Consider the following 12,836-nt stretch of genomic DNA (forward strand, 5'->3'; position numbering starts at 1 on the left):
CTGCTGCTGTGGTAGTGGGGGTGGGGGTGGCAGGGTGGGGGGGTTGATTCAGAGCAGTGCATTCTCACCTCCGGGGCAAAACATGGTGTGCCACAGCTTTTTCCATCTCTATCCACTCTGCTGCCTTTCAGTCTGCACATGCTCAGAGCAGCTCCTCTTTATCAAACATGTAAAAATAAAACCCTCTGAGTGCTTCAGAGTCTGCATGATTCATGAACGTGTCAAAAACAGAACCAACGAGCGAAGGGTTCCTCTTCAGGTCACAGAGGACCTGCTCCGGTCTGAACCCGGGCCCTGCTACTCACCCGTTGCAGGGATTCTCCTGATACTTTGGAGCCGTGTAGGAGAAGGGCGACATGTTTTTGTCCACGAAGGAGCCGAAGCCCAGACGGAAGTTGCTGGTGAGCTTCCCCATCTCCTGAGCCAGCTTGGTGCCCAGGTTCCGGATGGTGTCCAGGTCGTCCTTCATGGACAGAGACAGGTCCATCAGGTAGTAGACGTCCACGGGGTAGTCCTCCACCTGCCGCACCTGCAGGTCGAACCACGTCTGGTCTCCTGTAGGGGGGACAAAGAGGAGAGGAAGGAGCGTCACGGTTGGCACGCTGTGAAACTTTTTCCGTCTTCCGACTCGTTCCAGTTCTCACCCGGTCTCAGGCTCAGGGAGATCTTCTGCGGCGCGATCTGGACGACGTCGTACTGCGTCGACCCGGACCCTTTGGAGCTCAGCGGCAGGTTCTGCAGGACAGACATGCTGCTGGAGGGGAACTCGATGAAGCTTGCCCCGCAGCCCCTCTTCTGCAGGTTCTCTCTGAAGTCGCAGCGTGACGTGAGAGTCCGTCCTCTCCCAAAGTCCTGAAGGAAAGAACGGAGAGCAGCATCAGTGACCGACGGCCGGAGAGGCTCATATGAGACGCCGGGAGTCGAGCAGAGACGAGGGCGGTACCTCTTGTGCGCACCAGGCGCAACTGGGATGGATGAGGAGGCATTCCTCACAGGAAGTAGCGCTGCCACTCATGCACATGTTGAGACCTGAGGAGAGAGGATTAGGGTTAAAGACCGGGACGTGTCTTTAGTCTTAGGTGCTGCATTCAAGCGCGTCATTGGGCGGTGGGTGGTTAGAGAACTGATCTGATGCAGAGACAAACAGAGACACAGCACATCATCATTTTGCATCTGATATTTATAAAGACAGACACTGACTGGCCACTTCATTAGGTACGCTAGTGAGAACAGTCCAGGTCTAAATCTAGTCTCCATGAAGGTTCTAGTGTTCAGCTCTAGTTTCTAGATGTTCTATATGTACTAGTGAACTGACAGGTGTTCCTAATGTTTTGACATTTTAATCTAAATAACAGAAACTCTTCAGTGTTTAGTTCAGTCCAGTTTAACAGCACCACAGACTCCATCCTCCACAATGATCATCAGGTGAATCACCTCCTTCCTGACTCTGCTTCTACATCAACTCAACAGTCATGAGGTGTACCTAATGAAGTGGCCAGACTGGGTGCAACAATTATAGCAGATTAAATAATGTTTTTCTTTCACTACTTGATCCTGAAAACCTTAAAAAACACCATCACCAACGTCCTGGAGTCAAAATAACGTCTGAATAATTTACATGTTTTTGTCCTAAACATTAAAATAAACTAAAAATATAAAGTTTAAAGTAACGTAGGACAAAGACAATCACCAAGATCTCACTATGTTCTATTTGATCTCATTTATAAAAGACTGATCAATCTATCTGCTGCTTTAATTTATTCTAATATTTATTCTAGGTGTCTCCTCACACACTAGCTGGCCACTTCATTAGGTACACTAGTCAATGCATTCTAATATAACAGCAGTGTTCAGCTTTAGTTTCTAATAATCGTCGTCATGACTTGAGGAGGTGACACGTGTTTTAGAACAAGCTGTAAAGTCTCTAACTCAATGACAGCAAAGTTAAATAAATGACACTGATCATTACTGAGGAAATACAATTTAGATCTACACCAGTTGGCCACTTTATTAGGTACACTAGTCAATGTATTCTAATACAACAGTCCTGATCTAAATCTTTGCTTCATGAGTTTTATTTTACTGCTTCTCTGCTGGAACTGATTGAGACTAGAAGTAATTCACTGGCGTCATGATTCACTTTATTCCTCATTATTTAACCTGCATGACTGAATACACTCCCTGGCCACTTCATTAGGTACACCTCATGACTGCTCTAATGTTGAGTTGATGTAGAAGCAGAGTCAGGAAGGTGGTGATTCACCTGATGATCATTGTGGAGGATGGAGTCTGTGGTGCTGTTAAACTGGACTGAACTAAACACTGAAGAGTTTCTGTTATTTAGACTAAAATGTCAAAACATTAGGAACACCTGTCAGTTCAGTAGAACTAGAGAATGAAAACACAGTAGAATCAACATCTAGAAACTAGAGCTGAACACTAGAACCTTCATGGAGACTAGATTTAGATCAGGACTGTTGAATTAGAAAACATTGACTGGTGTACCTAATAAAGTGGCCAGCTGGTGTAAATACAGTCAAATGTAGGTCCTACTAACTGAATATAAAGCCTCATAGAGGAGGAGTGCTGTATTCAAACAGATTCACATGAACACATGAACCAGTCTCGTGTCTCCACAGACACTCTCCGTGTCTTTGTGTTACCTCCAGCAGCGTGCAGGAATGTGTGCAGGAGCAGCGCGCAGCCCACGGCCGCTCTCCACGTCCCCGTCCCCGTCCCCGTCCCGCTCCACATGCTGTCACTCTGCGTGTTTACCGAGGCTCTCCTCTCCTCTCCTCTCCTCTCCGTTAAATCCCCCGCTTCCTGGCTCGTCCCGCTCCTCGGAGCTGTCTCATCGGCGTCGGGTCGGTCCTCAGATCACAGCGCGCTCTGTCCCCTCTCGGCGGCGCACAAAGACGCGTCGGTGCGCACGCAGGGACAGCTCTCCATTGTGTTGCGCTCAGCTCCGCTCAGCTCAGCTCCTGTTGATCCGCTCTGCTCTGCTCTGCTCTGCGTGGACTCACCGACCCACGGGGCTTCACTACTCCTGCTGCAGCTGACAGCGACTCCAGAACTTCTCAGTGGAGCTCATGGTTGGTTGGGAACCGGAGCAGACACGAACTGGAAGAAGAGACAAGACAAGAAAGAAAGAAAGAGAGAAAGAAATGCGCAGAGATGAAGAGAAACGACGCACAGCTGGGTTTTTTTTCTCCCCAGACCAAAGTGCTGCCTCCTCGGCTTGTCCGGTTGGAGTCCCAGCTGGAATCTCCGCCCAGTCGGGATTACGTTAACCCGTTAGTGGCCTCAGCGAGCTGCAGGCAGCACGGAGCCAGACAGGCCTGAAGGACGACACCTAGTGGTGGCTCTACGAGACTACAGACAGATAGATAGATGACAGATAGATAGATAGACAGATAGATAGATAGATAGATGACAGATAGACAGATAGATAGATAGATAGATGACAGATAGATAGATGACAGATAGATAGATGACAGATAGATGACAGATAGATAGATAGATGACAGATAGATAGATGACAGATAGATGACAGACAGATAGATAGATGACAGATAGATAGATGACAGATAGATGACAGATAGATAGATGACAGATAGATGACAGACAGATAGATAGATGACAGATAGATAGATGACAGATAGATGACAGATAGATAGATAGATGACAGATAGATAGACATTCAGTAATTCTGAACATAATCCCTGAAGGAAATTTAGGCAAAAGGAAAAAATGAAAACCCTGAGATATTAAAGCCAAACGATCAGAGGAAATTATGGAGCAGATGTTTGTTTTATTGACATTAACAGAAAAGAAGCCCCTTCATATTAATAACTATATGAACCCTTAACGTTCCTTTACATAAACCATTTCTCTCTCTAATAACCAACAGAAGAAGACGTCATGTCAACGACTCTGACGCTTTGAACGTCCAAAACCTTCATGAGAACAATCAAAACCGATGAGCAGCTACTAGAACTAAACTAAAACACTGATGCTGCTGATGGCGCCGGCCTGTTCAGGATCTCGGACGTCATCTCTCGGACGGTCCGGAGCGGCAGGCTACCGAGGGCGCCCCGGTGCTTCCTCCTCAGCTCCATCAGGGCGTCCAGGATCCTCTGCCTCCCGACGTCTGGGTGGAGCTCGGTCAGCTCCGCCGTCAGCGCGTCCAAGCTGTCCATGGTGCCGTAGCGCTGGGGGACGAAGGCTCCCTTAGCCGAGGGCGGGACGCCGACCGGCTTCCTGGTCTCGATGCTGGAGCGGAGAGGAGGGTGGAGGACGAGCTGCAGAGGGAACACACAGACGGGATTATAGTGATCACAGAGCTGGAACGGACAGCTGGCAACCTGAGAGGACACCTACATTAACTCTAGAGACCAGAACTGTTTTAGTAGCAGGCTGGAAACATGTTGATGTAACATGGAGGTCTGTGAGGACTGACCACGGTCTGAGTATAAGAGATGGACGCCATGACGGCTCCTCTAAAGAGAAGCTAAAGGTTAATGAGGAGTTTTTTTGTAATTTCATTCGTTTTCTGTAACCTCTTGTCCTCTGGAGGGTCATGGGCTCTGGAGCCTATCCCAGCTGTCATTGGTCTAGAGGGGGGGTCCACCCTGGACAGGTCTCCAGCCTATCCCAGCTGTCATTGGTCTAGAGGGGGGGTCCACCCTGGACAGGTCTCCAGTCTATCCCAGCTGTCATTGGTCTAGAGGGGGGGTCCACCCTGGACAGGTCTCCAGTCTATCCCAGCTGTCATTGGTCTAGAGGGGGGGTCCACCCTGGACAGGTCTCCAGTCTATCCCAGCTGTCATTGGTCTAGATGGGGGGTCCACCCTGGACAGGTCTCCAGTCTATCACAGGGCTAACACAGAGAGACACTCACACCTACGGCCAATTTAGAATCACCAATGAACCTAACCAGCATGTCTTTGGACGGTGGGAGGAAGCTGGAGAACCTGGAGAGAACCCACAGACTCCACACAGAAAGGAACCAGTCGGAACATGGATTAGAACCTAGAACCTTCTGGCTGGTAGGTCATGTTTCCTGGAGGCTGTGTGGTACCATGGAGGGTTAAAACTGATTGAAAGATCAAAATGAACGACCTGTCCTGGTGTGTCTGTGTCTAACTCAGAGTAATCCGTGTTAATATCTGGACGACGTCCTCTCACCTCTCTTGTCTTGGAGGTTTGTCGTTCAGACTCGGCCCCTCCACCGGAGGCCGGGTCCCGGCTCCTGCTCCCGCTCCCACCGGGGCCTCCTCCAATGTGCTCCAAGCATAAAGCGTGGCCTCGCACCCGGCGTCCATTCAGCTCCGCCACCGCAGCCTCGGCCGATTGGAGCCCACTCACCATCACTATGGCAACCCTGGAGAAGGAGGACGGCGCTCGGGTTATTATTGTTTGTTTAGAAACCGAGCAGGAACGGGTTGAGACGGTCTGAACAATCAAACAGTATCTCACCTGAAGTCGCTGGTCAAAGCAGAGACTCTGACCTCACAGACTCTGTATTTGTCAAACAGCAGCATCACTTCACCCTGATGAAGAGGAGGCAGGATAAATAACTGACAGCCTGTGCTGCCCCCTGCTGGTCACAGGTCTGTCCTGCACACAGTGAAAGCTCACCTCTGTCATGTCTCTGGGGACGTTGGAGACGCAGAGCGCTGAGCTCCTGGTGTCCTCGCTGCTCGACACTAAAGATTTAAATGAATTAAAAATCTCCTCATGTTCCTCTGAGATACTTTTAACTCGACGCTCACTCACCGTCCTTAGGATGGGGCGAGGTCGATGTTTGACGCTGTCCCGTCTCAGGGAGCTCCAGGTCTTCTTCAGCGTCGTACCACGCCTCACTCGTGTTCACCTCTTCACATGCTGCTTATATTAATTCATATAAATGTCACATTACTGATCTGCTTTCCTTTCTTGCTGTGTGTGTTATTCTAAGCACCTCTATCCTGTGGGATGAGGGCGACGGCTCTCCTTGTTTTGACGCTTCCCTTCTTGATCAGTTCCTCTTCGTTCTGATCCACCTGAGAAGAATCAAGAGTTGGATCCAAACCACAGATAAATCAACACAAATGTGTCAGCAGCTTCTTCTTCGTCTTCGTCTCACCTGGCAGACGGTTCTGCTTCGGTCACAACGAGGCGACGCCTGGAGGGACGACAACACCGATGTGTTTGTGTTTACGACAATCTAAAAGGTGGACACACGCCAGACACTTGTATTTATTTCTGTTCCAGCTGTGGTGGCGTCACCGAGGTTACAGGGAGGGGTGTCGTACCTGTCGTACCTGTGCAGGGGTGTAACTCGCTCCTCTCATGATCTTCTCACAGTCGACGGACAGAGGCTTCAGCTGCTCCAGAGGAACTCCAGCCAGGACGTCCTGCTTCATCTGGTTGTAGTCAGAGTCCAGTTTCTGCAGAACATCGACAACGTTTGCAGGAAGCTGCTTCGTCCTGTAGAGACAGAAAGAGAGGACATTAAAATAAGACAGGGAGGAACCAGAAGGAAACAAGTCAGTGGTACTGCTGTAACATCAGGCCTCTGGACGGTCCAGTCTGGCCCTGCAGGGATGAGGAGGAGGATGAGGAGGAGGAGGAGGAGGAGGAGGAGGAGGAGGAGGTGGAGGCTGAAGGACATGTCCTCACCCTGTGCTGGGCTGGTGTCCCTCAGAGACACAGTAGAGTCTCCAGCAGTGTTGTCTACAGACGCTGTGCTGCAGGGTGAGGAGGCTCAGCTCCGTCTGACGGACTCGTTGGACACAGTCACATGTTTCTCTGAACTCACGACCAGAACTGAAAGAAATGAAAGTTGATCAACATCTGAAAATGTTTCCAGAAAGAAAGAAGAACAACTGGACTTGGAGGGTTTCCTTAAAGACGTTTCATCCAAGTGGTTTATGTGTTCCTTCCTACCATCCTTCCTTAACATGAGAGTCTTTCCATCTGGTTCCAACATCTGGATCATCTGCCCAAATCAACAACCAGCTGTTCATGGTTCTGATCCTTCCTTTAATCTCTCTTACCTTCTTCCCTGACAACTATCCTTCTTTAATTCCTTCCTTCCCTCTCTTCTTCCTTCTCTTCTTCCTTCCTTCCTTCACTTCTTTCCTTCCATGTTTCCTTCCTTCCTTCCCTTTTTCCTTCCTTCCTTCCTTCTTTCCATTCTTTCTTTCCTCCCTTCTCTCCTTCCCTTCCTTCCTTCCTTCTCCCCTTCCTTCTCTTCCTTCCTTTCCCTTCCTTCCTTCCTTCCTTCCTTCCTTCTCTCCTTTCCTTCCTTCCTTCCTTCCTTCTCCCCTTCCTTCTCTTCCTTCCTTCCTTCCTTCCTTCCTTCCTTCTCTCCTTTCCTTCCTTCCTTCCTTCCTTCTCCCCTTCCTTCTCTTCCTTCCTTTCCCTTCCTTCCTTCCTTCTCTCCTTCCCTTCCTTCCTTTCTTCCTTCCCTCATTCCCTCCTTAAATTAATCAGATCTTAACATGTGAGAGTCTTTCCATCTGGTTCCAACATCTGGATCATGTCTCCAAGTCAACCAGCAGCTGTTGATGGTTCTGATCCAGCGGTAGGTAGAGATCCATTAGAGACAGCAGCTGGTACAATATTCTACTGACCACATGATGGCGCTGCTGATTTACAGACACACAAACTGAGATCAGATCTCAAGTGCTGGCTGGGGACGCATGTGGAGACACATTTATATTAAGACCAGGTGGAGACACATTTATATTCAGACCAGGTGGAGACACGTTTAGATTCAGACCAGGTTATATGATATGTGAACGTGTAGGTGATAAATTACCTTTTCATTTTCTCTTTCAGGTCTTGGTTCGTCTTCAGTTTGATAAACTCCTGGAAAAAGTTAAAAAGTTCTGTTTCAGGTTTTGACTGGAGATGCTTCCACAGTGACTCTGGTTTCAAACTTACCCCGGTGAGATAGTCCAGGTCCGCCATGTGGACTTCAGTGATGATGTGTTTGTCAGCCGTCTCTGGTCGTTGGGTCTGGGTGGACGCTGACGTGCTCGGCGTGGGATCGGTGCTGACCATCACATCACAGGACGCATCAGCGGTGACGGGACGGGACGTCAGGTTGTCTTCTCTGGGCAGACAGACGAGGATGCTCTTAATGTCCTCCATGATGCTGTGGAAGTCGCTCTGGTCTTCATCGTTAACTATAACGAACTCATTACTGGGGACAGCTTCCTCCTGTGGCGTCTCCTCTGTGGTCTTTTCATCAACTGGGTCCAGAAGACGAGAATCATCCATGGACCATTTACATCCTGCAGCATCTGTCCCTCTGTCCTTAGAGGGAGACTCTTTAACAGCTGTTGACCATTCTGACCTGTAACATGAGACATATGCTGAGACATGGACACGAGTAAATCTGAATAGAAATGGTGGTAACCATGGTAACCTTCATTAATCATCATCAGGTGAGGATCAGAAACATGGAGGTAGAAAAACAAGATGAACCAAGATGGAGTCGATGTGGACAGAGACGATGGAGACGTGGAGACGTCTTGGTCGTCTTCTTAGACTCTAGACATTCAGGACATGGAGGAGGACATGGAAGAGGACATGGAGGAGGACATGGAGGAGGACATGGAGGAGGAGGACATGGAGGAGGAGATGGAGGAGGAGGACATGGAGGAGGAGATGGAGGAGGAGGAGATGGAGGAGGAGATGGAGGAGGACATGGAGGAGGAGATGGAGGAGGAGATGGAGGAGGACATGGAGGAGGAGGACATGGAAGAGGACATGGAGGAGGACATGGAGGAGGACATGGAGGAGGAGGACATGGAAGAGGACATGGAGGAGGAGGACATGGAAGAGGACATGGAGGAGGACATGGAGGAGGACATGGAGGAGGAGGACATGGAGGAGGAGATGGAGGAGGAGGACATGGAGGAGGAGATGGAGGAGGAGGAGATGGAGGAGGAGATGGAGGAGGACATGGAGGAGGAGATGGAGGAGGAGATGGAGGAGGACATGGAGGAGGAGGACATGGAGGAGGACATGGAGGAGGAGATGGAGGAGGAGATGGAGGAGGACATGGAGGAGGAGGACATGGAGGAGGAGATGGAGGAGGACATGGAGGAGGAGGACATGGAGGAGGAGATGGAGGAGGACATGAAGGAGGAGGACATGGAGGAGGCAATGTTTCCTTCACTCCTCCTCCTCCATCTTCTTCTACTTCCTTTTTCTTCCTCCTCTTCCATCATCTTAGTTCTTCTGATCTTCCTCCTTCTTCCTCAAATTTCTCCTCCTCCCTCTTCTTCGTCTACATTCAGGACTGGACACCAACATGGAGGAGAACATACTTCTCCCTCTTCCTCCTTCTCCTACCTTCTCCTCTTCTGTCTCCTTCCTCATCATCCCCCATTTTCCCCTTCCTTTTCTTCCTTCTCCTCTTCTGCCTCCTCCTCATCCTCCTCTTCCTACCGCCCTTTTCTTCCTCCTCATCTTCCTTCTTATTCTGCCTCTTCTCTTCTTCTTCCTCCTCTTCTTCTGTCTTCTCATTCTTCTTCTCTTGTTCTATTTCCAGTAGATGGGATGCTCCTCTTCATCAGTAAAGTTCTACAGTGAGTTGATGTTTTGATGTGAGCTCTATCTGATCTGATCAGGATGAAGAGGAGGATAAACACTCACAGTGATGGACGTCTACTGTCGACCATCTGCAACGATTGTCTGTCCTCATTCAGCTGGGACGGCGGCGAAACCTTCAGGAAAAATAAAACAACAACATTATCTTTGGACAAAAAGGTGAATTCAGACACAAACACCAGACTGGGTCTCTCTCTCACTTTGGGGGCCGTGTGGTGTCCGGGTTTCTCTGTCCCGGGGCTCTGGTAGACCGCCTGGAAGCTGGTTTGGTGGCGGACCGGCTGCTCGTTGTAGCCGACTTCCTCGTACAGCTCTTCTTCAGATACAAGCAGAACCAAAGTCTGCCTCAACGTTACTGGGAAGCAGCTCTAAGACTGCTCCACTCTACATTAACTATGACAGAAAGATCTACTGGACTGAATCTAGTCCACTCTAGAACACTAGGAGGACAAGAGGGGGATGAACTTTAGGACATTTAAGATCTGATCATGACTCAGTATTGGATCGAGGTGCAAAAGACTTGATGGGACATCCCTAGAACCAATCCTATGATTCTACTTCCTGCAGGATAACGCTCCACGTCACAAAGATAAAATCATCTCTAACTGGTTCACTGAACTCTTTAAGTCCATAGTCACCTGATTATTTGGGATTTCTCATCAATATCAAAGTTCCTAGGACTTTGGTGATATCATTAGAGTGTGTGGTATGAGTATATTACCGTATCTGTACGTCTTTGATCCTGGCGCTGTGTATCTGTGAACGAAACAGTTTCAACAACTCTGTTAAAACAACGAAAGCTGGTTTCACGTGTGACTGGTTCACTGGGAGGAGGAGACGTACTGGTTGGACGTCGTCACCGTCTGCTGGACAGGACCGGCGCTCACTGCAGCATCTGTTTGTACAAGTAAAACTGCGTCAGTGTTTAACCCGTGAACAGCTGTCAGAGGATTACAGCGTCGTAACGGACTCACGCTTTAAAAAGAGATGATCCATGAACAGCTCTACGCCAGGATGGCTCTGCAGGAACTGGTAAAAACCTCCTTCATCTACAAAAAAGAAGAAATCAAACTGTGAGGTTTATCGTTTCGTCAATGAAATATAATAAATCAAAAAATTAGATTTAGTTTTTTTGATGAAGGGACAAGTTTGAGAACATCACTGTATTTAAACAATAGAGGGTTAGCAGAGGAAATGAAGAACTGGTCTTTAGATTATTTTACTTGTTGATCACAACATTATGACCAATGACCAATGGGTGTTATTAGTGATGGACACGAGGAGGAGTACAGGTCACCAGGGGTCTCAGCTGAGCCAGGACGAGTCTCTCCAGGACCTTCATGACATGTGGCGTCAGTGCAACCGGTCTGAAGTCGTTGAGGCCAGATGGGATGGGCTTCTTGGGCACCGGCACCACGCAGGATGTTTTCCACAGCACTGGTATCCTTTCCAGCTTCAGACTCAGGTCGTTGAAGATGAAGTGCCTGTACAGGACACTGATCAGAGACTTTGTAGAGTTGTCCCAGACAAACCACCTACTCCTGAATGTGGACAAGACCAAGGAGCTGGTCAGTGACTTCAGGAAGAAGAGGACACCAGTGGAGCCCATCACCATCCAGGACCTGGAGGTGGAAGTAGTGGACCATTATAAGTACCTGGGCGTCCACATGAACAGCAGACTGGACTGGAGGGACAACAGTGATGCTGTGGACAAGAAGGGACTGAGTAGACTCTACTTCCTGAGGAAGCTGAGGTCTTTCAACATGTGCAGCAAGTTGCGCCCTGTACTTTGCTGTGGTTTGTTGGGGGAGCAGCACCAGCAAGAAGGACATAAGTAGGATCGACAAAATGATCCGAAAGGCTGGTCATGTGATTGGCAGTAAGTTGGAGACGTTTGTCTCAGTGAGGGACAGGAGGACACTGGACAGACTGCTCTCCGTCTAAGACATGTGAATAGCTCTGATTATCTGGTCGTCATGGTGGGGTGTTTTTTGTTGACGTAAGAAACAGAAAAAATGTTCATGTGTTCAAGTATTTGACCAAACTGATGTCCAGACCTGCAGACCAGTCAGGGCGTCCATGTTGACCCCTGACCTCTGATGAAAGCTCCTACAGTGGACACATCAGAACTGGACCACGGGAGGTTCAGTGTGATGTTTGGTCCATGTTCTGCTGGGACACCTTGGGTCCTTCTATTCATGTGGACGTTAGTTTGACTCATAGCTCCTCCCTCAGCATCGCTGCAGACCATGTCCACCCTTTCATGGAGACAGGATTCTCTGATGGACTCTTCCAGCAGGATGATGCTCTCTGCTTCAGGAAAGGTTGGAGTTCAAGGTTTTGTCTCGTCCTCCAGATTCAAACCAGATCCAGATCCATGGAGGCTCCACCTCTCAACGTAAAGCAGGATCTGCTGCTGACGTCTTGGTGACGCCACAGCATGGTCATAATTTTATGGCTGCTCTGTTTATACAGATTCAAATCTCCACATATTCTGTGGATTCTGTCCTTCAAAACGTTCCACATCTGCAAAACTACTTTTGATCTATTTATGATCTGCTGTGTGAAGGGGATCAATACATATACATTAGATCAATCTGATGATATATTTCTTTTTCTCTAGTTTAATTCTAGATGGAGATTAAATGTTCTCAGATTATTCTAAATTGTAAATATGTCAGAATGTGTCTGTGTGTAGACCTCTAAAGGATCAGTTAATCAGTTAATTAGCAGGTTAACTGTTAAACCTCGTGTCATAACCACACAGGTGTGTTTCATACCGTGGATAATGTCTCTGTCCTCTGCAGACAAACAGTGAAACCAGTCCAGCAGCTTGGAGTCATCCAAGGCCAGGTACGGATAAGCGCTGATCAGATCAAACACAGACCTGAGGAAGGTAGAAACAACCAGGAACCAGCTCCTCAGTCAGGTGTCCAGTCATGTTTAGATAAAAGAGGGCACACCTGTAGACCTGGGCCTCTTACCTCTGCAGAACCAACCTCCTGTTCTCCCCTGTGGACGCAGAAAACAAACAAATGCATGACTGTTTCAAACTGAACACTGCACAGTCAAACACCTGCAGCATCGACCCAGGTGTGGCGGGTCAGACATGGCTGGTTTCTAGCAGGAAGGCTCCGTGTTTGATGCAAATAAAGGACTAACTTGTATTCAGCGGGTTGTAGAAGTAGTGCATGAGCCGCGGCAGCAGCGCCATCCCCACAGCCGTG

The 12,836-nt window shown here is 48.7% G+C and overlaps 2 protein-coding genes across 3 annotated transcripts; both read right to left on the reverse strand.

Moving 5' to 3' along the window:
• Positions 1-301: 301 nt before the first annotated feature.
• LOC311510020 (integrin beta-5-like) lies at positions 302-3,373 on the reverse strand (the record flags this gene model as incomplete). Its single annotated transcript, XM_084575494.1, has 4 exons — positions 2,664-3,373; positions 944-1,029; positions 645-852; positions 302-555 (listed from the first exon to the last, which is right to left on the reverse strand). Exons 1-4 carry the CDS (start codon positions 2,752-2,754, stop codon positions 302-304), a joined length of 639 nt encoding a protein of 212 aa, XP_084431620.1. The 5' UTR covers positions 2,755-3,373.
• Positions 3,374-3,802: 429 nt separating this feature from the next.
• On the reverse strand, positions 3,803-12,836 carry rbm44 (RNA binding motif protein 44). 2 transcript variants are annotated; one of them, XM_084575496.1, is made up of 19 exons: positions 12,772-12,836; positions 12,594-12,621; positions 12,390-12,496; positions 10,584-10,658; positions 10,453-10,504; positions 10,331-10,365; positions 9,810-9,922; positions 9,655-9,725; positions 7,933-8,347; positions 7,808-7,857; positions 6,664-6,810; positions 6,306-6,471; positions 6,128-6,208; positions 5,963-6,044; positions 5,779-5,886; positions 5,641-5,708; positions 5,479-5,552; positions 5,188-5,383; positions 3,803-4,301 (listed from the first exon to the last, which is right to left on the reverse strand). In XM_084575496.1, the coding sequence occupies exons 1-19, from the start codon at positions 12,821-12,823 to the stop codon at positions 4,002-4,004; spliced, it is 2,220 nt and encodes a 739-aa protein (XP_084431622.1). In that variant the 5' UTR covers positions 12,824-12,836; the 3' UTR covers positions 3,803-4,001. The 2 variants fall into 2 exon arrangements, with proteins under 2 accessions (XP_084431622.1, XP_084431621.1); XM_084575495.1 differs by having other exon boundaries at positions 9,810-9,925.

Source organism: Chelon labrosus (assembly GCF_963514085.1).
Source record: "Chelon labrosus genome assembly, contig: SCAFFOLD_215, whole genome shotgun sequence".
NCBI classification, from domain to species: domain Eukaryota; kingdom Metazoa; phylum Chordata; class Actinopteri; order Mugiliformes; family Mugilidae; genus Chelon; species Chelon labrosus.